This window comes from Nelusetta ayraudi, unplaced genomic scaffold (genome assembly GCF_046127955.1).
Source record: "Nelusetta ayraudi isolate G7.1 ecotype Tasmania unplaced genomic scaffold, CSIRO-AGI_Nayr_v1 ptg000015l, whole genome shotgun sequence".
In the NCBI taxonomy this organism is placed as follows: domain Eukaryota; kingdom Metazoa; phylum Chordata; class Actinopteri; order Tetraodontiformes; family Monacanthidae; genus Nelusetta; species Nelusetta ayraudi.
In genome coordinates this window covers 2,245,655-2,268,932 of record NW_027466065.1, presented here as the reverse complement: position 1 = coordinate 2,268,932, position 23,278 = coordinate 2,245,655, and the positions used below count along the sequence as shown (strand labels likewise).

General features: G+C 45.8%; 5 protein-coding genes across 7 annotated transcripts; 3 read left to right on the top strand and 2 right to left on the bottom strand.

Annotated features, from left to right (window-relative positions):
• Positions 1–168: 168 nt before the first annotated feature.
• On the top strand, positions 169–5,020 carry LOC142886346 (dnaJ homolog subfamily C member 5-like). 3 transcript variants are annotated; one of them, XM_076023407.1, is made up of 6 exons: positions 169–346; positions 620–773; positions 1,376–1,589; positions 1,810–1,960; positions 2,605–2,685; positions 3,316–5,020. In XM_076023407.1, exons 2-6 carry the CDS (start codon positions 661–663, stop codon positions 3,378–3,380), a joined length of 624 nt encoding a protein of 207 aa, XP_075879522.1. In that variant the 5' UTR covers positions 169–346; positions 620–660; the 3' UTR covers positions 3,381–5,020. The 3 variants fall into 3 exon arrangements, with proteins under 3 accessions (XP_075879522.1, XP_075879521.1, XP_075879523.1); XM_076023406.1 differs by having other exon boundaries at positions 170–346; positions 2,602–2,685; XM_076023408.1 differs by lacking the exon at positions 2,605–2,685 and having other exon boundaries at positions 170–346.
• A 113-nt stretch (positions 5,021–5,133) lies between these two features.
• On the top strand, positions 5,134–9,866 carry LOC142886342 (proton-coupled zinc antiporter SLC30A2-like). Its single transcript, XM_076023402.1, has 8 exons — positions 5,134–5,585; positions 5,652–5,860; positions 6,854–7,000; positions 7,652–7,805; positions 7,883–8,090; positions 8,783–8,888; positions 8,974–9,108; positions 9,580–9,866. The coding sequence occupies exons 1-8, from the start codon at positions 5,521–5,523 to the stop codon at positions 9,687–9,689; spliced, it is 1,134 nt and encodes a 377-aa protein (XP_075879517.1). The 5' UTR covers positions 5,134–5,520; the 3' UTR covers positions 9,690–9,866.
• Positions 9,867–9,876: 10 nt separating this feature from the next.
• On the bottom strand, positions 9,877–15,816 carry coq8ab (coenzyme Q8A, genome duplicate b). Its single transcript, XM_076023401.1, has 13 exons — positions 15,678–15,816; positions 15,458–15,524; positions 14,807–14,878; positions 14,259–14,384; positions 13,244–13,329; positions 13,020–13,160; positions 12,853–12,934; positions 12,651–12,744; positions 11,402–11,543; positions 11,179–11,286; positions 11,039–11,104; positions 10,808–10,894; positions 9,877–10,532 (listed from the first exon to the last, which is right to left on the bottom strand). The coding sequence occupies exons 2-13, from the start codon at positions 15,468–15,470 to the stop codon at positions 10,239–10,241; spliced, it is 1,311 nt and encodes a 436-aa protein (XP_075879516.1). The 5' UTR covers positions 15,471–15,524; positions 15,678–15,816; the 3' UTR covers positions 9,877–10,238.
• A 2,083-nt stretch (positions 15,817–17,899) lies between these two features.
• Positions 17,900–20,179, bottom strand: LOC142886344 (putative deoxyribonuclease TATDN3). The gene is made up of 10 exons (XM_076023405.1): positions 19,966–20,179; positions 19,860–19,892; positions 19,500–19,573; positions 19,334–19,418; positions 19,113–19,175; positions 18,907–19,016; positions 18,727–18,782; positions 18,537–18,649; positions 18,287–18,364; positions 17,900–18,190 (listed from the first exon to the last, which is right to left on the bottom strand). Exons 1-10 carry the CDS (start codon positions 20,029–20,031, stop codon positions 18,047–18,049), a joined length of 822 nt encoding a protein of 273 aa, XP_075879520.1. The 5' UTR covers positions 20,032–20,179; the 3' UTR covers positions 17,900–18,046.
• Positions 20,180–20,258: 79 nt separating this feature from the next.
• fuca2 (alpha-L-fucosidase 2) lies at positions 20,259–23,244 on the top strand. Its single transcript, XM_076023400.1, has 7 exons — positions 20,259–20,578; positions 20,748–20,935; positions 21,104–21,443; positions 21,889–22,099; positions 22,395–22,585; positions 22,697–22,805; positions 22,948–23,244. Exons 1-7 carry the CDS (start codon positions 20,388–20,390, stop codon positions 23,083–23,085), a joined length of 1,368 nt encoding a protein of 455 aa, XP_075879515.1. The 5' UTR covers positions 20,259–20,387; the 3' UTR covers positions 23,086–23,244.
• Positions 23,245–23,278: the final 34 nt, after the last annotated feature.

Below are 23,278 nucleotides of genomic sequence, written 5' to 3'. Positions count from 1 at the left end.
TTAAAAATAATATTAATCCTATTCTCAGTTTTGTTTTTGTTTTTTTTCATCGTCCATGTTTTGTTTTTTGTTTTTTTGTTGTTGTTTTTTAACATATATATCCAGCATATTTAAAACACCGCCGGGCGCGCGTGAACGTCCCACGTGACGTAACGCGACTACTTCCTGTTTCGTCCTTCACTCCTTACTTCATCCTCTTAAGCTTTGCCCCGGTTCATGAGGCGACAAGTTTCAATAGAGGATAAACCGTCTGCCAGCTGCAATTCATGGAACAAACAGGCGGAAGACCGGCGGAAACGTTCCGGACTCAATGATTCGATCGAAGACGGCCACAGTTACGCCTCCAGTACGTACAATAGCACGTCAAATTGGCTCCTCGCGCCTTCTTTGCTAATGCAGCCCGCGCTAAAGTGAGCTAATGTTAGCGTAAGTCATTTAGCACTCCTAATGAGCCACTTCCACATAACCAAAGAAAAGCGTCAGCATTCGCTAACTCGGACAGTTGCGGCTGTTCCGTGTGATTATAAACGTTTATTGACAATTCGGTTTTTTTTTTGTATGTGTTCGTTTTATTCGGTAAGTTGTACATGTCTCACATTCCTATCCCCGGAACTTACAGGAAGAGTCTCACTAATGTCAAAGCTGTTCAACTCGTGAACCATGGAGGACCAAAACAGACCGCAGCGTAAACTGTCCACGGCAGGAGACAGCTTGTATAAAGTGCTGGGCTTGGAGAAAGGAGCGTCCGCGGAGGACATAAAGAAGGCGTACAGGTGTGTCCCTGGGAAGGCTTCACATCTGCGTGTGTCCATTTCCAAGACGCTCACTTTTGACACACAAACTTGGCTATAAATATCGCCAGGTTGTAAAGACGACAATCAGCACTCAGCGGCGTTGCCAGATTTTTTATTTATTTATTATTTATTTAATTTTTTTTTTTTAGGAACCCCAACGCCCATGTAATCCCTCACAACAGATCATATTAACCTGATTTAAATCCTTCCACATACTTCATATGGCGTAATCCAGGGGGAGGTATTATTTCCGCCTGTTGCTCAATGTTGGGGCTATACCGTCATTTGTCTCGGTCAATACTTGTAATGCTTTACTGTGGTATTGACTTTTTTCATTCACTGTAGATTCATTCTCATTTTATCCCGCAACAGTCGCCATTACTCAGTTTTGGTTGATTTTTATCGAGCTAAGTGAAAGTGAAACGCTTCCTGGTTGTGTATACTTAGACAATGAAACTACAACTTGTCCAAAATTGCTTCAGGTCGTTTTTCAGTCGTTGTAATTCGTAGCTTATGACCATTTTTAGACTACGAGATACAGCTGTGTAAACGGCAGCTTGTGTCCTCCTGCCTGCTTGTAGGAAACTCGCGTTGAGGCATCATCCGGACAAGAACCCAGACAACCCGGAAGCCGCAGAGAAATTCAAAGAGATCAACAATGCCAACTCCATTCTCAGTGATGAGAACAAGCGGAAGATCTACGATGAGTACGGCTCCATGGGCCTCTACGCTGCTGAGCAGTTTGGGGAAGAGGGCGTCAAGTACTACTTCCTCATGTCAAAATGCTGGTTCAAGGTGAGCGGTGCACAGTGTGGTTTTGTGCATGAAATGAAAGACTGAGGGACCAAATGCAAATAGCTAACATGTGTGTGAGTAACTCGAGTCAGTCAAGATTGACACAAAATCTAGTTTGAAAAACCTCCTGCCGTGTTGCAGGGCTTGTTTGTCTTCCAGGTGCGGATGTTGGCCGGTGTTGACTCGTGAATAACACCAACCATCTTCCCTTTGTGTCCAGGGTCTTGTGATTTGCTGCAGCATTTTCACCTGCTGCTGCTGTCTATGCTGCTGCTGTTTCTGCTGCGGGAAATGCAAAGGTCCCGAAGAGGAGGATTTCGTCTACGTCGACCCCGAGGACCTCGAGGCGGAGCTCAGAGAAAACGATGAGGGTGAGTGATTTAGATTTAATGTTGGTTTCTCTTAAAATGTCACCGCGGTGTTAACACAGTGTTAACACAGCGTCGCTGTGTATGTTGCTGCAGCAGCAGCAGTCAGGCTGCCTCGCAGCACATCACATGCTGTTTGTTGTCTATTTTTGTCCCTTTCATCAGACGTAAGAATGAGCCGATCTGATTTTGAAAGCAGTATTTTTAGTGAAACTATCTTCAGCGTTCACCTCTTTGCACCTCCACATTATTTTTGTCTGCGCTGTTACATGGAGAGAAATACGGGGACAAATTTCGGGAGGTTTATTTCCAAAATCTTGGTAGAATGGTGTGTCAGAGATTAACCCGCTGTGGTGTGATGTTGACTTAGTCAGAATATTAAAAAGAAGAAGAAAAGAAACGAGAAGAGGTGATTTTTCTTTTTTTGTTTTTGATCTACTGTTTTTCAATACACTGTCATCACGGTTGTTTTTTGTTTTTTTAATTATTGCACAGGTAAGAAGAGTCTTGCACAACTTAGACACTCACAGTCAATTAAGACCTTGTCCCGTTAACAGTCGGGCCCAAATTCCATTTTCTGGTGTTGGGCAGTCGCTTTAAACGGGAGACCTGCAGGTTGCTCAGTGTCGACTCTCGTTCCACAGCAGGAGACCCTGTAATAATCAGTCAGCCGGCCTCCAATGCGCCAATAGTTCTCACCGCCACCGGTGAAGTTGTCGCGCCCTCAGGTAACGTTGAACCGTCCTCAGCCGGCCGCTGCTTGGGCGCTGCTCTACTAATCCAGCTGACACCGGAGCCGGCGCTTTGTCAACGCATGGTTCTGGCTGCTTCTAACCGGGCATCAGCACTCCAGCACGTTTTGGTTCTCGGTGTCTGTGCGACTGATCAGTCGGAGCACTTCCTCTTCCCTCTTTCCCTGTTTTGCAGTCGACGGGCAAGGTTGCGCTGCATTTTTGATTTGCTCAATGTGATGTGTTTGGCTAATTGCTGTCTTTTGTTTCTGCCATCGGATGCAATTTCCTGACTTCACGTCTTTGCGGAACTGAAAAGCACACTTGCCATCTGAATCATCGTGGGATTTTTTCACAACATGGAATGTTTAATGCCAGCGCCGCTGGAATTTGCCAAATTGCATACTAATATTTTTGCACCATGCCACTGCTGCACGAAACAATTAACACGTTCTTCTGTTGGTGCCTTTGTATGACTTCTGTTTGCACTGTGATTGTTTAAACCGTCATTGCAACAGCTGGCTTTTCACTTCATTGCCGCCCCCTCTCGCTCATCCGTTTGTCATAACTGCTTTTTTTTTTAATTTCAATTCAACAAAAAAATTTTTTTTTTAATTTCCCCCACAGGTCCAGGGGAGAGCACACCAATTGTGATCCAGCCTAATGCGACCAACAGCACTACTACGCCTTGAGCTGCCCGTGGAGCCACTCTGAGTCCAAATTGTGTATGAAAACATGTCCTGATCGATGGTCGTATTTATCATTTGTCTTTTTCCACTTGGATGCAGATAGCGTGCTGATATTTTATGCGGTTGTTTCTTCTGGGACTCACAGCAAGCTCCTCTCTCTCACTCTCTCTCTCACACACACACACACACACACACACACACACACACACACACACACACACACACACACTCAAGAGAAAAATCACACATTAAATGTGATCGTGCCATATACAGATACACCTTTTTCTGGGCCACCGGGATTGTGCGACATCATAAATCATATTTATTCTTTTAACTTGTTTGTTCTTTTTTAAACATTGGACAAGTTGTGGGAGGGGAGGGGGTGCTGCAGTGATGAAGCCATGCAGATCAAAAGCTCTGGAATAATTCCTTTTTTTTTCTCATGCACTTTAATATCCTGAAGTTCATGTTTAAGATCCAGAAGGTGCCATGATGGTTTGAAAGACACACAGTCAAACGTGCTGGAAGAGAACTGCTGCATGGAACAATGTAGACTTCCATTCCTCAGAAATACGCTGTAGTTTTTTTTTAATTTGTGTATATATCCGCCGACTGTGCGTGTCCTGATGAGAATGAATAACATGATGACCGCAATAATACAATAACCTAAGTAATAAATTTGGGGAGACATGCAAAATAGTTGTATGATTGTGAGAGAAAATGTGTTGTACGTAATGCAATAAAACATGTATACAGTATGTATATTGCAAAAATGCTGTTTATTTAGCCAAAGCCTGGTTGTGATTAGTTTAGCCCAGGAGCCCGTGTGGAGCTCGAGAATCCCAGACACCCAGACGTGAACAATGACCAAAACGCACCTTTTGAACATGGTGTTGATGTGGAGTTATGACCGAGGCATTAGGGAGAATATTAGGCCCTGATCAAAGGCTGCATCAAGGATATTGCTATTCTCTGAAAAACTTTGACATTTCGGCATGAAAACAAAACAAGACGCGGGTGCTTTTGGAACATCGTTGGTCACTGAAAGCTCCAGTTTGAACACATTTGGTGACAGGAAATGTGTAAAAAAAAAAAAAAAAATTAGCATGCTTCATTTGTCGCTATGTTGCTACTGCAATATTGTCCAGATTCATATCCTAACATGCTCAAAGTCTTGAGAAGGTGTTTCAGAAAACGTGGCAGTGTGGGGTCGCTTGTTTTCTGTAGCGGCGCGTCAAAGTCGAGAGGCTGCAGTACTAAAAAAAAACAAAAACAACAACAACATGGTTTTGTCTGTAATTTCCTGTTTGGCCAGCGGATGGCGACGTTGTATCGTCAATGACTTGTTGACACAAAATGAAAAATGTCAAAGTGAAGAGGTTACAACCTGTTCATGCTGTTCAAGTCGGAAGTGTCCGGGTTACAGTCAAGGTCAAACAATTCGAAATGTATATATTTACATTCATGTGTAAAAGATGTACAGGTTATGGGTGGATTTGTCAACTCCCCTAAAACGTGTACACTGCAGTGACTTGGTTTTCCTTGGTTGCTAGATGCCTTTTTCTTTTTTTTTCTTTTTAAATTTTTTTTTTCGAGAATGTTAATTTTAATGTATTGTGTCATAAAGTGTGAACTTAACCATTGTCACAGGAGTTTGTATTCATTTTTAATTAACCAGAAAAATTAAGCAGCATCAAGCGGGGAAGAAAAAACATAATGCACAGCAACTAATTGCTGAACTAATAGCTCAGCTGAGCAGATACTTGTTAGTGTCGGCACATTCGGAATGTGACAAAGTCCGAATGTAGCGGCTACATGTCGAGATTTATTGAAGGTTTCGCTGGTGAAAAATAGCTAGCTAGTCCAGCTTCTAATAGAGCCGTAACCTGGTATCCACTGCTGCATCTTCCAACAAGCCTGACAGAACTCTTCCTTCACTTGCTAAGTCCCATCTTGATGTTCCCTTGCGTTTCCAGTCTCGTGTCGCCCTATTTCTAGTGAAGGTTTTTGTCGTTCTGACCCAACGAGGCAGCCAGGCTGCTGCCATTGGCTGCTGATTTGTTCCCCCTCAGTCAGATAACACTTGTTTGGAGCAGGTGGCGAGATTCTCTGGCACACGAGTTGAACTGAGAGGGTGAAACAAATGGAGTTTTCAACAGAGTCCGAGAAACAACACCTGATTGAGGATAATCCCGACACTTTAAGCTGGTGAGATTTCAAGTTTCTATCATATCAAAAACCTTTGACAATTATGGCACTTTTCTCTCAATTTAGGCTGGGAGCATCAGAGGAGAAAAGTTCAGACTCGTCATCAGAGTGGAGCGAAGATGTGTCCAGCCTTGTCGGTCTGCGGCAGCACGAGCAGCTCTGCCAGGTGACCGGATCAGTGTCGGAGGTCGACGGTGACACCAGACGTCTGGCCAGAAGGAAGCTTGTCATTGCCTGTGGCATCAGCCTCCTCTTCATGATGGGAGAGGTGATCGGTGAGAGGGAGAGCGTGCATCGCTGCCTGACAAAGGTCTTCAAAAAACGAACGCTTCCACAATAAATAGATTTTTATTTTTAAAATCAGTTTATTCAGACACACAGCCACCAACGTGGTAGGATGCTTAAGAAGGTGACCACACCTCCAGCCAGGTGTCGGCTCTGCTTCTGTGATCATCTTGTTTCCCTCCAAACACGGCTGGTTAATCATGTGATGCTGCTGCACTGGAGTCTTTATTGAAACAACATCTGACATTTTTCTATGTTTGAAGTATTTTTATACTATGGTGCAGAAATGTCAAGTATATAAAATACAATCTTCATCTGTTGTGTTACAAGAAACACCAAGTCAAGGAGCTGTGACTGTAAAAGAAACAAATAGAGAACTGAGGGGAGTAAGTGTCTTCCTGATGGATCTTGTGAAGGTGAACTAAAAAGCAATTCAGTCTCCTAGTCCAATACTTAACTTCCTGTCCAGCTGCACCATCTTAATGTACTTAATTGCTGTTGGAGCTATTTGTCATTTTTGTAATATTTATTAATTATTTAGTTTTGTTTGGTTTGATGAATAAACCTTTAGTTTGTTCAAAATATTTGGCATGATTTGAGTCAATGTGAATTCTCATCAATTCTCCCTGCTTGGCCCTCAGTATTTGGAGTTGGACTTGGGCTGTCAGGTCACCCAATGATTCCCGTCTCAAATGCGGCTCTGAATAATACGATCGACTCTATTCTTGGACATTGGACTGTCGCACTCCTATTCGCATTCCTTGGTGCCTAAGTGGACATTTTATTTGATTTTGATTCATTTGATTGTGTTTGTTTAGTTTTGACATTAAGGTTTCGATCAATGACGAGGACAAAAGACCACTACAATACTACAAGGTCTAAGTCACAGGAGAGGTTGTCTCACTTCCTCACTTTAAACCCACCGTCTTTTTTTTTTTTTTTTTTCAATAGTTTTCACTCAGAACTCTGTGTGAATCCCCCAGGTGGATACGCTGCTCACAGTCTGGCCATCATGACGGACGCAGCGCACCTTCTGACTGACTTTGGCAGCATCCTGATCAGCATTTTCTCGCTGTGGATCTCCTCCAGGCCTCAGGGCGGCACCATGACCTTTGGCTGGCACAGAGCAGGCGAGCTAATCACTTTTTTTTTGACAATGCAAAAGCTTTACGGGATCCATTTCACTGTTTTTGAGCTCGCCTTCAGTAAACCAGCCGCACCAATGTGCTTCTTGTTGAACGCTTCCAAACGGGCTGCATTTTGAGTGTTCAATGTTGCCATTTCCATCCTGATGAACTCTGACCTAAACTCTCTATCTAGGAGCCTTCCTGGAAGCCACTGGAGGCTTCCTAGTTTGCGATAAAGCTGAACTCAAGCAATGCTCCTGACATTAACACTTGCACCGTCAGAAAGCCTCTAGCTTTTTTTTTACTTTTAGCATCAAAGACTGAAGATTGCTCCAGTTGCCCTTTCCAGCACTACGTGAGACTGTATGATATTTGCAAGATGGAGGAGTGAAATTAATCACTGGTGTGTTGTTGCTGCAGCGCATTAACAATCAAAGGATAATAGATGTTTAAAATTGCTTTCAATCGACCATATTTTAAAAATATTTCCAGACTACAATGTTACGGTTTGGGGATGAGGTTTGAGGTTGGGTTTAGGGTTAGCGTTAGAGTGGGGTTACGGTGAGGGTTGGGTTTTGGCTAGACTGGGGTTGGGCTGAGTTTAGGGTTGAGATTAGCGTGGCCTGATGTTGGTGTGTATTGCGTGTCGTTCAGAGATTCTGGGTATGCTCCTGTCGGTGGCCTCCGTCTGGGCCGTGACGGGGGCACTACTGGTCTCAGCCGTGCAGCGGCTCACGGCTGGGGACTACGACATCGACAGCCACATCATGCTCCTCACCTCCGGCTGCGCCGTGGCCGTCAACATCCTGTGAGTGTGCGAGTGACTCGCAGCCTGATCCGGATCCGGTCATGGTCATAGAGTCTCTAACCTTCTCACCTCGGCAGGATGGCGGCGATCCTCCACCAGTCCGGAGCGCCGCACGGACACGCCCACGGCCCGGCCGGCGGTCAGCGCCAGCAGGGGGCCGAGCAACTCGGTGGTCACCACCACAGCCACAGCAACGCCAGCGTGAGGGCCGCTTTCATCCACGTGTTGGGAGACCTGGTGCAGAGTGTCGGGGTCCTGACGGCTGCTCTCGTCATCCACATCTGGGTCAGTGAGAAAAAGAACAAAAAACTAGAGAACGCCTTAAGACTCGGGCAAGGAAAGCGATGGAAAGGATTCAATTAATTCAAACTATACTATTAAACTTCATTTGATCATTTTCAGGATGAACTGTCCAGATTGTCCAAAGGCTGAAGGATGAAAGGAGAAACTGAGTGCATGTTTTTTTTTTTTTTTTTATTGAAAGGCTTAAAAGGAAAACATTTAAAGTGATATAAAGGCATAAAAAGGAGTTAAAAGTGGATGTATTGACTCAATACAAAGTTACTGAGTTTATACATTTGTTAAGTTATAAGCAGTCATAGTTACAGAAAGAGCAGGTCGGTCCACTTGGAAGGAGGCCCTCAGACTGGACCATTATGCCTCTCAACCTGTCCAGACGGTGGCGCTGCCCAGGTTTGTCGAGCTTCACCCTGACGTCACAGCTGTGATAAGAGAGATGTGCGATCAAGTGAAAAGCATCGGAAAAGAGGAAGTAGCATTAAATTTGACAAACTGGTCCTTTAAATTCCAAAGATCCACTTCCGCAAAAGAGACTGCCAGCAAGTTGCAAAGATCTTTGACATTTTTGTCACCTGCAGGCGACTGTGTTGATGAAACACAAATAAAAGCACTGAAACGTGATACGCTGCATTTCATAGTTTCAGAGCAACTTCGACGTCACTCTTGTTGTCCCACAGCCCGAATATAAAGCAGCCGATCCCATCTGCACCTTCCTGTTCTCCGTGCTCGTTGTTGGGACGACTCTCCCCGTCACCAAGGATGTTTTCAGGATATTGATGGAAGGTGAGCAAAGTGCAAAACAAATCAGGCCCCCCTTCTTTTATGATTGCAGAATTCATTGTGGGGCGCCCCCCGTCTTCCCATGCAGGTACTCCACAGAATGTCGACGCCGATGCGGTGAAAAAGCTGCTGCAGTCCGTGAGGGGAGTTGCGGGCTTGCACAATATGCACATGTGGAGCCTCAACATGAACCATTATTTGATTTCGGTCCACGTCGCTGCAGGTACAAACACACTGGAATGTTGCTTAATGAAAAAAAAAGAAAAAAAGAAACAAAACAAATGAAGACATTTTGAATCACACAGGAACCCTTGAAGTCATCTTTTCATTTTTTAATATAGATTTTTTTTAATATATTTTAAATAAATAGGATACTTCAATCTTATGGGAAGCATTTAACGTGACTTTTTCTTGAAGTTAGAGAGGCTCACAGCTATTATGGTCAAATTATTAAAGAATTCATGCATTTTATTTGATATATTACTATACAAGCTAAATTGTTTTACCAAGAAATCCCATTGTATGAATAGCACTTTTTAAAATTGTCATTTGTTGCTGGAAAACTGAAGAAAAAGTCAAAGTATTAATACCTGGTTGGTAAAGAAAACTTGATTCCCTCCCACGCCCCGAGTAAACCTTCCTTGATCAATAAAATGTTTCCTCCACACTTCCTAACAAAGTTTTCCCCTCTCAGTGGAAGAAGCTGACACACAGGTCGTCCTCACGGAGGCAACACAGCTGCTGCGCTCCCAGTTTGGATTCTCCGGCGTCACCATCCAAGTGGAGCGAGGAAACCTCGGCTGAACCGCCGGCGCTCACTGCATCTCCTTACATTTATTTCACAAGATTTATTTATGTGACTGTCAGGACTTTTAGACAACACACTATGGTTCTATTTGGGGGTTTGAAGCTCTGCATCTCTGCCTAGACAAGTTTGTTTGTGTCAATAAATTCAACTGTAAAAAAATAAATTCCATTTTCAGCCAGTCAGTGAAAGTACATTCATTTTATTACAGTCATTTAAAGTCATTGTGACGTCACTCCAAAACAATCATCTGTGCTCTGTGACTTGCTTTGGTTACATCACGGTGAGATCGATGCCGACTGACAAATCCTGTTTGGATGGAGAGGAGGTCCTCGCACCATTTCAAACCCAAAGTACAAATAACCCTCACATGTTAACTTGGTTTCCCGTTTGTGCAGAGTTACGTCGAACATTACATCCCAATTCCATAAAAAAAAAAACAATTCGAACAACGATCCAGCCCAGGTTGCGCACACCAAAAAGAAAGAAAAATATCCAAAAAGCTCCAAATGTTTCTAGTTAAATAGTCAAAAAAAAAAAAAAGTACATCAGTGTGCCGACTGTGCTCGTGCATCCCTCCAGTAGTTGTCGTAGGTCTCCTGGAACATGTTCCTGCAGGACATCTTGGCCTTGAGTTTGGAGCAGATGAGGAAGGAGCCGCCCATCTTGCGGTGCAGCGAGTACGTCTCCTCGGGCGGCGGCGTCAGGCGCTCCCGCAGCATCACCGGGATCAGCCTGTGGATTCGCTCGGTGGTGCTCTGAGCGCCGAAGTCGAAGGGCTCCGAGGAGGAGAAGGCCTCGCCGAGGATCATCACCGCGTCCACGTGGGCGTTCTCCATCACCTGAGGGACAGCGGTAAGTAGGGTACCAACATACCATGTTAGTCCAAGATTGTTAGGATTGTTAGTCAGAGCCCTGTAATTTCCAACATGGTCAGTAGATGTCAGTGAAGGCTTTTTTTTTTTTTTTTTTAAAGTGACGTTTTTCATCAGGGAATGTGAATGCTACTAGTTTCACTGATGATTCCTTTCACCAATTCCTTGCTGAAAAAAAAAGTGGTTCAGACCAGTCGCAACCATGAAAATACATTTAATTCAGAGCTTTTGTCACACTTTACCTTGGACTCGAACCCTGTGAGGAACTTCATGTGTCTGGACTGGCGCAGGACGGCCTCTCTGTCTCGATTGGCTGCTGCATTGATGATCTGCTCCAAGGAAAAGACAGCGTTTGCGTCAACGTGAATTTAGATTACAGTGCAGCAGAGGCATTCATATGAAAAGACAAATCTTTGTTTGTTTACCAACATGGAACATTGTAAAGTGTTAAGTTTTGTCCGAGTCATTCTTACTTCAATGTAGTTGTCGGTGAAGCTCTTGTCAAATCCTCGTGTTGCACCAAAGTCCAGCAGAGCCACCTGGACGCGTCAGTGAAATAAGGGTGATTAGAAAGATAATCCTAAAACTAAATAGTGCTGCGATGTGTACGGACCTTGTGAGTTTCAGGATCAAAGAAAAAGTTGGACCAGTTTGGATCAGTCTGCATGTACTGGAACTCAAAAAGCTCCCTCAGGCACAACATCAGGATCTGCTCACAAATCTGACAAAAATTGAAAGGAAATTAAAATCAATAAAGGTTCTGTGGAGTGTGTTGGAACAGTGGGCGAGCTCTCAGGCGGAAGCAGGACTCCTGGGTTTCTCCTGGCCGTTGGCACCTCGTTCCTGAGCTCCTGCGGGAGGTCGGTGGCCCGGTCCAGAGGGAAGCCCGGCACCAGGGTGGTGGTGAGAACGTGACGGCTGCTCAGCTCGTCGATCACGTCGGGCACGTGGAGGAAAGGGTGGCCCAGCAGCAGCTCCCTGACACGGAAACACAGGTCGGAGAAAACAAAGTTTGCGCTCCAGGAGAGAAACCCCGACTGGGGGCTGGTGGCCTGCACGATGACGAGCTCCACGCCAGCAGACAATTCTTTCTTATCCGGCTCCAGCATAGAGGACAATCACAAAGTACACTTGCTTGAGTAAATACATTGTTGTTTAGGTATTTGCCTGACATGCATTGAGGTATTTGGTCATTCTCCCCTTCTATTGACAACTACAGCAATAATCAATGCAGCTGGTTCATAGAAAATAAAATGCTCATCAATAAGAATGTTACCAGCTTGTAGTTTCTTCTTCCTGATCTGGCAGAAGTCATATCGCCCCCCTAGAACTTCCTCATAGGTTTTGATTTGATCACGCCAATTTAATCAGAACAGAGTATTTACAAGCCGCTTGTAATGCAATTACTAAGTTACGGCCCATGTAACTGCACAGAGTGATGCCAACAGTCTCAAAGTCCTTGCACACTGGAAGCGAATTTGCCAGTTTTTTTTTTTATAAACTTACTGAAGTCAATGCAACCGTACCGAACAGGCAGCAAATTTTCACAGAGCAAAAAAGCGACTTATTTTTTCGGTCTTGCGTCGGATTTTGCAAGGTGAAAACGCGAATGGCTGGACCTCTGACCAATCAAAATGATGTTGGAATCTCGATGACGTCACATCAAAACTTCGGTAATTTGTTGGCGTCCCTCTGTGACGGAAAGAGCCCCAAAAGTCATTCGCTTATTGAATTACATGCGTAGAATCGCGTTGCGGTTGGTGTGTACAGAAAAGATTTCCTGGCGAAAAATTCCCATCTTCACGTCGCTTCACCTTTTTCCCAGTGTGTAAGGATCTTCACTCTGGAATAATATTTTGCTAGCTTCCTGATCAATGTGCAAGATTTGACCTTTGGTTTTTCTCTATGAAGTTCTTTTTCCTGCTTCTTTTATTTAAAAAAAAAAAAAAAAAAATCTGTAAAAAAGGCAAGGTGTGCCCCTCGTCTTCCACTGATTTCCAGCAACTGCGTCAGCTTCTCATTCTAATGCGTGCGTGCGTGTGTGCATGCGGACAGAAAAGAAAAGATTGCGATAAGAAAACTCACCGGAATCTTTTGGCACAGTTGGCCTCCCTTATGTAATCGCACTCCAGCGCCAGCTCCCGGCTCATGACCTCGATGAGGTGGTCAGAAAACAGGCCTGTGAATGGAGGACGAGCGTTTTAACGAAAAAAAAAAGAGAAAAGGGTGAAAAAAAAAAACCCCTCAGTGGCTGCAACCGTGAGAGCGATGGCCGCTCTGCCGTCACCTTCGGGCAGCGCGTTGCTCAAACTCAGCGCCGCCATGATGTTGTGCACGTCGCTGTCGATGCTCTGGGCCACTCCGGGATACTGAGAGAGCAGTGCATGTTGGGTAAAGGCTTCACAAAAGGTCGACTCTGGCCGGACCCCACTGACCCCACACACACCCACACACCTGGACCTTCATGGCCACCTCCCTGCCGTCCTTCAGCCTGGCCAGGTGCACCTGGCCGATGGAGGCGGCTGCAAACGGCCTCTCCTCGAAGTGGTCCAGCCGCTCCCTCCAGTGGGGGCCCAGGTCGCTGCTGACGGCCCTCTGTGGAGCAGAGGGCAGGTGACGCCTTGGCGGCTCCTAAGCCCGAGTGTCGTCGTCTCCCCTCCTCCTCCTCCTCCACCTACCATCATCTGTTTGGGGGGCATGAAGTCGGCGCTCTGGCGCACGCGCTCGAAGATCCTGGCCAGCTGAGGGTTGATGAAGGCGTCGTCTGAGAGGAGGACATTGACGAGGAAAGACGAGAGAAAAGAAAAGAAGTAAAAGCGTGGTTCAATGGTCCAGTGCATAACATTGATTTTTATATTGGCAAAGGTTTAACAATACAGCCCATAAATATTAATGAGTGTATACTCCCAGTACAATAAAGTCATTTGGTTTTCATAGCAATACAATGGTTCTCATATATACACACCAGAGTCAAATGTTTGACCACACCTTCTCATGCAATTTTGTTTTTGTCTTTCCAACTTTCTACACTGCAGACACTGAAGACATCAAATATGTGAGCAAGATATATGTAATAATGCAGCAGAGAAAAACACATTAAATAACTACAGATGTTTTTTTTATGAAAGGTGGCCAACTTGAAGAATTTAAATATAAAACATCTTTAAGTTATTTTACGCTTATCGTTTCCTATACAATGTGTGTTCATGCGTAGTTTTGATGCCTTCTGTGAGAAACTGCAACGTCAATACTCATGAGAATGAAAGAACAATAAAACTGGACCTATAAACGAGTCGTCTTTCTGAGGGTTCGACACGTTTTACCCACCACCAAGAAATTATTATTATAACCAACAAAACTTGTTTGCAAACTCTGCGGCTCGACTGGAACGATGATAAATGAGCAGGACAATCTAGAGAGTTGTTTACAGTGCGTGTGTGGCGTTCAGGGCCCGCAGGCCATTTAAGGACCTTTTACCCCTGGGCTGCTAACAATAGTGTTGACTGGACGGATCCTGAGGTTTATTTCAGGCGAGGGCACCTCTGTGTTTTTCTCTCCGACGTCCCGTGTGAGTCAACATGTGTCGAGTCTCCGCTGAAGGCTCAACCTGTATTCAAGCGTGTGTGGGGTCCGAGCGTCCCTGTACCACGTCATTATTTCTGTTGGGTTTTTTTTTTGGTCCCCCTTCCTTACCCTGAATGCTGAGCATCTGTCCCAGTTTCAGAGCGGCGCCTCGCACTTTGCACAGCGTGTGGACGATTCTCTCGGCGTTGGCCTCCGACAGGAAGACGTTGGAGTCCAGGACGGCCTTCTCGTCCCCTGAGAAGAAAACAAAAACAGATTTAATGTGCAACTCGGTCAGACGTATGACTGAAAATGGAGTTGGTGGCAACAAGAAGCTGCAGAAGGGTTGAGTGAGGGTAACTGGACTTGACAACTGACACACACACGCTTATTTATACTTCTGGTTGCACATTGTTTACCCTTACTTTTTACTTATTCTGTAGTTGTTTTTGTTTGTTTGTTTTTTAACCCAAGTAGTAGAATAGAGAAAAAAAACAGAAGCAAATTCCTTGTTTGGCATGTACAAACCCAGCCAATAAAGCTGATTCTGATCAAGTCCAGTTGCCCTAACTAAACCCTTTCACCTTAAGATGACCTGGATGACTGAGAGCCTTCACAGACAAGCTGCAGAAGGTTTTCCTCCCTCAGCATCATTTTAGATCCTCTCTCTCTCTCACTTTGTTTCGTGGGTCTTAAAGTCTTCTTGGCCACCTCGGCGAGGGCCCCGATGCCGAGTCCCACAGCCAGACCTGTGCGGAGAGAGAAAGAAAACACATAAAGGTGCTGGTTGACCACAGCGGTGCCCTACTTCGCATTTGATAAGAGCTGCGGAGAGAAAGGAGGCGATAAGAGCAATCGGCCGAGGTGGCAACAGAGCTCCACGCAGAGTCGTGGAGGAGACGCAGCTCGGTGAAAGGAGGCGAAGGAACACGATAGCGCGGTTCACACACAGGCAACTGCTCCACACCTTCTTACATTCCCGACTCGCCCCCAACAAAACCATTTCTGTGCTACTGACACTGTGACGGAGAGCCGGCACAATATATTTAGTGATTGATGCATTTTTTTTTAGCCCGTCTGTTTTTTTTTTTTTTAATTTTATCCAATTCCAAGATAAAATGTTAATCCAAAGACGAGGCAATGAGTTGCCCATCTAGCATCCCGTAGGCGTTTCATCATCGTCTGTGGCGCTCCAAGTTTTATAGGGGCTCCTAGGGTTTATACAGACAGCTTTATGCTCTGGAGGATGACATTGTCTTAAGATAGAATTTTTTTTTTTTTTTTTTGGGTTGAAAAAAAGGCCAATGATTTATCAACAGATCACTCACCTCCGAAATTCATCAGGCGGCCGATGCGAGTGACGGGCACCCTCCTCTCTCTGGACTTCTCGCTGAGCTGAAACACAACTTGATCAACTTGAAGAACCACGAAAAACAGTTCACATACCAAACATTTCATTGCGCTTGCATCATGACAAATATCATGAAATTAGCACAAAAAAAAAAAAAAAAAAAAAGAGTAAAGTACTGTAAGAAGTCACTAGCGTACCACTTGCTTGTGCCTCGCCTCCGCTTTCTTGGCGTTTGCCGTTTTGTTGGACGAGGTCAACGGTCTGGACTTGTCCTGGTTCAGGCAGCGCGTCTGTGTGAAGAACAGGCTGCTGGTCCAGTCCCTGCGAGGGCCTCCTCTCCCGCCGCCGAGGAGACAAGCTCCCAACGTGGAGTATCTGTGAGCCGGCACCAAGGAGAAGTCCGGCCGTCTGCAGGACGACTCCTGGGCAAAAACGTGCCGTAACAGGTCACGTGTATTCTAGTTTGTTGGTGTGCGGTTGGTGAGACAGGAGTCAGATGTGAAAATGAGACAGACTTGGACCTTCTTAAATATGTATTAATCACCTGAGTTGTTAAAGTTGAGTTTCAAGATGAAAATCACCCATTCAAGGAACAAACTGGTGGTGACCGAGTGCTCAAAAGATTTGCTTACCCCTCACAACAATATGTTCAACACTCAGCTGTAAAAATTTCTCCATAAAAAAAAAGACAAGAAATCTCTCCAGCGCCACCTCAGGGTGCTACTGTCATGGTGTTGATGAGGTGGTGGAGGGCAGGAACGACCTAGGTCACACGTTTGTGACTCTGGTTCTACTCACCCCCGTCACCCCAGCAGTGTGACTGAGGTTCCCCGCCGCCTGGCTCATGGGCGGGGCCCTGCTGGTGACCACCTGCTTCATCCGGGTGAGACCCCTCCAGAGCATCGCGTCGCCTGCCATGGTGCTGATGCTTGGACCTGCAAGAAGGTCCAATGTCTTCCCTTTATTCCCTGCTTTATCCAAATTTGTGCTTTCATGTTGTTGTGTTTGGTTTAGTCTGCTGCAAACATCAACCTGCCAAGGGACTACAGATGGAAACTAGTTTATGACATATTTACATGTGATGTTCATCAACGTGTTGTCCCTTTTAAGTAAAAATTAAATTAAAAAAATATATAAATATCCAGTCTGTCCATGAACTCCCCAAAGTTTAGTGCCTGAAAAAACAAAAAAACTAAAACTAAAATCTGAGAAAAATATGACGTCACACAAGGCATGGGTACCTCGCCTAGGTTAGTGATCACGCCCCCTCATCCAACCAGGTGTTACTCAATGCTTTTTGATTGCCTCGTTCAAAAGGAAGCTAAAACTTGAAGCTGTTTTTTTTTTTTTAAACTTATTTTTGCGGTATATAAACTATCGCTGCTGAATGTTGCCATTTAAAGCACGTTTTTTTCTTTCTTCCCAGGGATAATTAATGTTTGCGTGGCGCCTCCACCGGACTGCCACGATGGAAAGATAGAGATTTGGTAAAACGGCGCAGAATGCGGGTCCTTTAAATCGTTTTTTTTTTTTTTTTTTTACAAGAGGCTCATGTAAGGTTCATGTTTCCGTGCGTGTCGGATAAAGCGGGACTCGGAGGAAAACGGCTCGAAGGCACGTGGCAAGAAAAACGGAGCAGGTAAACAAAAACAAAAAGCTCGAAAACAAAAAAAAAGCAAATAAACAACACAATCGGGCGGCCAGAATAAAGAGATTGAAAACCTTCCTCCGCAACAACTCACCAACTCGGCAGCTCTGATCCTCTCAGCTCCGCGCTCACGTCCTGAGCATCGCGCAGCTGCAGCACCGGCCGCCCTCCTCCTTGATTTGACTTGACACACTTTTTTTTTTTTTCTTACCGACGATACCTTCAGCCTGGGTGGCGGTGATGGTGGGCGGCACCGACACGTCAAAGGACGCGCGCGCGCACACCCCCTGCTCCCAACTTTTTACGCACCAGACGAGCACAAGGCGCTCGTGGCTGCGCACGCCCACCAACCACGGGACCACCGGAGTGGTTGCAGGCGCTGTCAATCTGCAGACCCCCCCCCCCCCCCCCCCACACACACACACACCATTCTCCCCCCCGTCCGGTGACGTCATGCCGACACGTCCCCACGCTGGAATTGAAAGCGCACCTGTACCAGGTTTTCTCCTAATACCCTCATTACCGTCATCGGGTGCAAATACAGGGACACACACGAATATAAATGAATACACATTTTATTTTTTATATTAACCAATAATGATATTAAGATACATTTACAAGGAATTGAATTGTGAAGCGTTGTTTCAAAGCACGTGCAGACAGTTAAACACGCAGATGTATTTGGTGCTGCAAGGATGTTTCATTATACAGCATGCTTGTAGTACAATACAACAACACAGGAGTGTTAACAGGAAGCTCCATCCAATCATATTGGCACTCTGGTACAGTTGTACTGCTACACAATTTCATAACACTGGTTCTGTATTTTATTTTTATTTATTTTTTTGTGCTGTAATGGAGAGAAACAATGTTGACCAAACTGTTTAAAACACAGCAAATAAAAGGAGCATCTCTTTTTCAGGGTCTGAGGGCGAGTTTCAACTTTGGAAAAAGTCGCAGGGCGTTTTGTGTCGTCACCTCCATCACCGTCTGCAGCGACACGCCTTTCACCTTGCTGATGTACTCGGCAGAAACAGCGATGTTTCTCGGCTCATTTCTCACCTGTATTGAGAATTTAAAAAAATACATGTTATTTTGATTGATTTTTTTTTTTTTTTCTATTCTTAATATGCGTTTTCCATCAACTCCAAACTTCACCCGCTTCTCTGGACCAAGTGCAGGGGAATCCGTCTCCAGTAAGATGTTTTCCAATGGCAGCTGTTCCACAAGTTTTTGCTTTACGGTGGAAAACACAGGAGGAAGCCATCATGAATCATTAACAGTCGCGGCGATAGCATCAGCTGACTCAAACTAAGTAAACACCCCGCTTCTATCGGACATGTCAGTGCCTGAGAGGAGTCAGATGTTGGACAGCATATTAAAAATAAACAAATGACAAAAGCTGCACCTGGTCACTCCTGATGATGGATGGCGGTATGGAGAAGAAGTACCCAGCCTTCACTCCCTCCATTGCAACAGACGGTTTGCCATCAAAAGCATGGAGCAGGACCTTGTCGGCACCTAGTGGCGGTAAGGGGCAACTGCAGTTTAATGCCCCATACTAGTTGGCAAAGCTGTAAAGGGGATGTGAAGCTCACCGAGCTCTTTCAGCAAGGTGATTGTGGGTCTCCCTGCAGAGCGCGAGTGAACATTTCTAGAAATGAAATAAAAAACATGAATACTGACAGAACAATGATCACTTGTGATCGTTAAATAAAAAAATTACCAGGTGCATTAATATCACATGATGTCCAAACTGTTTTATTATTATGACTCACAGAGGGAGATCCAGTTCCTTGGCTAGCTGTGCCTGCTGAACGAGGACCTGCCTTTGATTCTCCTTGTCCACATCACTTTTGATGTATCTGGGCGTAAAATCTAAGCCGACCTGAACGGTAACGGAGGCAAAATGTCCGTCATCGCTCAAAACATCACTGCAAATGAAGGCTGGATGACAAAAACGTGTGGCGCACTGAGGTGTTACCTCCCCGATAGCCACGAGCTGGTCCTTGTGCGTGTGTATTAAGGGTAAAGCAGCATCTAGATCCTGCATAAAGGCAAAGAAAGGGAGGGCAATAACTTGAACTACAAAAACACAAAGAACAAAAACAAAAAAGCTCCCAAGAGTCTGGTTCAAACTCCAGACTAGGTCCATCTGAGTATCTGTTGCCGTTCCTTGAGGATGGACTGAATGGAGTAGCCTACCTGGAGACACGCCCCCCTGTGTTGCTCTGGAGACACTTCCTGAACGGGATGGACTCCAAGGCAGGGGAAAATAAACCCGGGAAACCTGAGGACGTGAGGAAACAGCAGGTAAGTTGAACGCAGAATTCCACTGAGTCTTGTTGTGCCCACAGGGTTTGAAACTCACCTCTGCGACAGCTCAATCACCTTGGCAAACTCCCCAGCATGCTCGGCCACAGCCAACAGCGCCACCAACCCAGCCTTTGAGTATACGCAACAACATGAAACACAACTGAAGGTGCGTTTACGGCATCACGTTAATCACAGTCTAATTTCCAGAGACAATCACACTGGGGCACAACAGTGACGCGGTGAGGCCACGATATGACTTGACCCCCCCCCCCCCCACACACACACACACACCTCGACGTATATACGTAACCGATGACGTAAACGCGTCGCCCCAGTCCTGCAACACTGTCAGTGCTCGGACCATGACAAGTAGAAAAAGGCACGCTGTCACTCATTTTAAGCTGCGGCATCTTACCTTTTTTGAACCCTCGATCACCTCGTCTATGTCCTAAAATGTCAACGAAGAGGACACGTTAGAGCCAAAAGTTGCACTTAAGGGTGGAAAAAAGAAGTTAATCTACCTTGTCAAAGTCGCTCGCTGAGATGTGACAGTGGCAATCGACATATCCGGACATGTTTGTTTGCATTGCGTTCGAGCTACTACCTTAAAACGAAAGCATGAGCAGCAAAAACAGGATACATGGTGCGCATGCGCAAAATACATGTCGGGAGCGCTCAATGTGTTGCACGGCGCGTCCCACAGAGGCGGCACATTGTTTTGCCCGGTAGGTGAAGTCGTCTGTTCACACGGTACTAATCGTAAACACCCCTCGCTTTGACGGTTTTTTGTTTGTTGTTTTTTGACTCTATTTCACGCACGTGCATATCGGAAAAAATAATTAAATACAACCAGGAAGTCACTCTGATCTTTAGGTCATTCCATTCATTTCCTGCTTGTCGGGCAGCTCAGCTCCAGGTTCCTCCGGCTGCGTTTGTTGTCAGAATGGGCTGGCTGGCTGTTAGTTCCCTGTTGCTGGTGCTGTTGTTGCTCGGTTCCGCTGGAGCCAAATACGAGCCGAACTGGGACTCCATCGACTCCAGACCGCTGCCGGAGTGGTACGACCAGGCCAAGTTCGGCATCTTCATTCACTGGGGGGTTTTCTCCGTGCCCAGCTTCGGCAGTGAGTGGTTCTGGTGAGTTTGAGACCACACCTCCTGGCGGTGGGTCGTCACAGTTTTGCATCCTTGTGATTTTATAGACAGATTTTATCCCCCCCCCCCCCCAATAAATGCCTGGAATTTAGGACGTTTTTGTGGCACTATTGGACACATCTGCCTCTCACTTGTGTTCCTCGGCTTGCAGGTGGTACTGGCAAAAGCAGAAGCTGAAGCCCTATGTTGACTTCATGCAGAAGAACTATCCCCCAGACTTCAAGTACCAAGACTTTGCTCCAATGTTCACCGCTGAGTTCTTTGACGCCAAACAGTGGACGGAACTCTTTGCCGCTTCCGGTGCCAAGTATGTCGTCCTGACCACAAAACACCATGAAGGTACAATGCACTGAGAACTTCCTAATTCTTGGTAATCCTGCAATCAAATGTCATATTTAAAAAAAAAAAGGGGGGAAAAAAGAAAAAGAAAAAGATAAAAGGATGTGGTTCCCAGTACTGGCATTGTTGATTTTTTTTGATTTTGATTTCTTCTGGTGAATGTTACAGGTTTCACCCTATGGGGCTCCAAAACATCTTGGAACTGGAATGCGGTAGATGTTGGACCCAAACGGGATCTGGTAGATGAGGTGGTGGGTGCCCTGCGTGCCAACACCGACCTGCGCGTAGGACTCTATCACTCCCTCTTTGAGTGGTTCAACCCGCTGTTTGAGATGGACGCTGCCAATGTGTTCACAACAAACTACTTCCCTATGATGAAAAGTCTGCCTGAGCTCTATGAGCTGGTGCTCAAGTACAAGCCAGAGGTGCTTTGGTCTGACGGGGACGGAGACGCACCAGACAAGTACTGGAACAGCACGGGCTTCTTGGCGTGGCTTTACAATGACAGGTATGAAAGTAGGACGGCACTGTAAAAGGTCCCATGACACACAGTTCAGGACTTGATTAAAAAAAATGGATTTAGCCCTCTGTTCACAGTCTCCTACTAAAATGCTGGGTTGTGGTCTGCTGCAAACACTACAAAACTACTCCATCATACAAAAAAAAAAGACAAAAAAAAAAAAACAAGGTCTCTGGGGGCACCAACTGGCAGTGTTGTCACTAACCCAGGAGACACCTCTGTGACATCACAAAGGGCTGATTTCCTGGATTTTTTTTTTTGGCACACGCTGTCTGAAAAGTCAAGCAAGCCAAGGATGCACATTCTTAATTTCCGGGAAATTCATCCACTGGCTTGCAACATCTAAGAAAAAAACACTGGCAAAATGAATGTTTGGGGGGGGGGAGATCACAGCAACAGCCTGTGAGTAACGTCAACCTTTCCTCCCCCGCAGCCCCGTACGAGACACCGTGGTGACGAACGACCGCTGGGGCTACGGCTCCATCTGCACGCACGGCGGGTACTACACCTGCGCTGATCGCTACCTGCCAGGGCACCTGCTCAAGCACAAGTGGGAGAACTGCATGACCATTGACACAAAGTCCTGGGGTTACCGACGGAACGCTCCGCTCAGCGACTTCCTCACCATTGAGCAGCTGGTGGCGGTGAGAGATTCAACTTTTCTTCACCCCTCCTCCCTCCTGTTCAGCATCCTCCAAAAACATTCCTGCGCGTCCTGCTCGCACTGAGATCTGCCTCATTTCCCTACTCAGCAACCTCCCACCTATCACGTTATCACACGTCAAAAAAAAAGAAAAATGCTCATAGTTGTACATATTTAATGGAGACGCAATGAATCCCATTCAATTAGGCTCCCAACTGCTTGCACAAAGTACAAAACCACAACACACCTGTGTGTGTGTGTGTGTGTGTGTGTGTGTGTGCGTGTGTGTCTGTCAGACGCTGGTGGAGACGGTGTCCTGCGGTGGAAACATGCTGATGAACGTCGGTCCCACACCAGACGGAGTGATCGCTCCCATATTTGAGGAGCGTCTGAGGCAGATGGGCCAGTGGCTGAAGGTCAACAGCGAGGCAATCTACAACACGACGGCGTGGCGAGCGCAGAACGACAGCGTCACCCCCAACATTTGGTGGGTGCGACTGAGGCTTTAAACCAAAGGCCACTGATATATGTACGGTACATTTTTTTGTTGTTGTTGTTGTTGTTGTTGATGAAGTGCGGCATCTCGATTCATCGACAGGTACACCTACAGACCCCAGGAGAAGAGCGTCTTTGCCATCTTGCTCAAGTGGCCGCATGACGGATTGGTGATGCTGAGCGAACCTGTGGTGACGTTACAGTCCTCCAAGGTCAGACACACAGCATGGTCACACGCACGGCAACATAATCGCATCAGTTTGTGCTCAGACAGACAGAATTGTAACTCCTTTACAGCTCTGTTTCTTCACGTCTTGATACTTAATCGCGTGTTTTCTCTCGCTCCAAATAAAGGTCGAGCTCCTCGGTTTCGGGCCTGTGCAGTGGGAGATGGTGAAGCCGAAGGAACTGTGGGTTCTACTGCCCACACTGTCCTACGGCCAAATGCCTTGTCAGTGGGCCTGGACGCTGAGGATAACAAGCGCCACCTAATACGAAACCAGATCACAACCAACTCCGCACAAACGGAGCTGCCGGGGAAGAGCAACTCTCTTAAGAAAGAATAAACTATCTGAAAACACTTCTGTTAGTGAATGTATGCAAACACTGTCTCAGAGATATATGATTTAGTACTGATGATTTTATTATGACTCTACACATTCAGGTTTTTAACACCGTTGTTTCT

Coding starts and splice junctions, on each gene's coding strand:
- LOC142886346 (XM_076023406.1), top strand. CDS start 661: ATGGAGGACCAAAACAGACCGCAGCGTAAACTGTCCACGGCAGGAGAC. Junction 774..1,375: donor GACATAAAGAAGGCGTACAG/GTGTGTCCCTGG, acceptor GCCTGCTTGTAG/GAAACTCGCGTTGAGGCATC. Junction 1,961..2,601: donor GCTCAGAGAAAACGATGAGG/GTGAGTGATTTA, acceptor CTCGTTCCACAG/CAGGAGACCCTGTAATAATC.
- LOC142886342 (XM_076023402.1), top strand. CDS start 5,521: ATGGAGTTTTCAACAGAGTCCGAGAAACAACACCTGATTGAGGATAAT. Junction 5,861..6,853: donor CATGATGGGAGAGGTGATCG/GTGAGAGGGAGA, acceptor TGAATCCCCCAG/GTGGATACGCTGCTCACAGT. Junction 9,109..9,579: donor TTCGGTCCACGTCGCTGCAG/GTACAAACACAC, acceptor TTCCCCTCTCAG/TGGAAGAAGCTGACACACAG.
- coq8ab (XM_076023401.1), bottom strand. Junction 13,161..13,243: donor TGCCCCCCAAACAGATGATG/GTAGGTGGAGGA, acceptor TCTGCTCCACAG/AGGGCCGTCAGCAGCGACCT. Junction 12,745..12,852: donor GAGCAACGCGCTGCCCGAAG/GTGACGGCAGAG, acceptor CTCCATTCACAG/GCCTGTTTTCTGACCACCTC.
- LOC142886344 (XM_076023405.1), bottom strand. CDS start 20,031: ATGCAAACAAACATGTCCGGATATGTCGATTGCCACTGTCACATCTCA. Junction 19,176..19,333: donor ACAGGGGGGCGTGTCTCCAG/GTAGGCTACTCC, acceptor GCCTTTATGCAG/GATCTAGATGCTGCTTTACC. Junction 18,191..18,286: donor CACTTGGTCCAGAGAAGCGG/GTGAAGTTTGGA, acceptor TTCTCAATACAG/GTGAGAAATGAGCCGAGAAA.
- fuca2 (XM_076023400.1), top strand. CDS start 20,388: ATGGGCTGGCTGGCTGTTAGTTCCCTGTTGCTGGTGCTGTTGTTGCTC. Junction 22,586..22,696: donor AGCGTCACCCCCAACATTTG/GTGGGTGCGACT, acceptor ATTCATCGACAG/GTACACCTACAGACCCCAGG. Junction 22,806..22,947: donor TGACGTTACAGTCCTCCAAG/GTCAGACACACA, acceptor CTCCAAATAAAG/GTCGAGCTCCTCGGTTTCGG.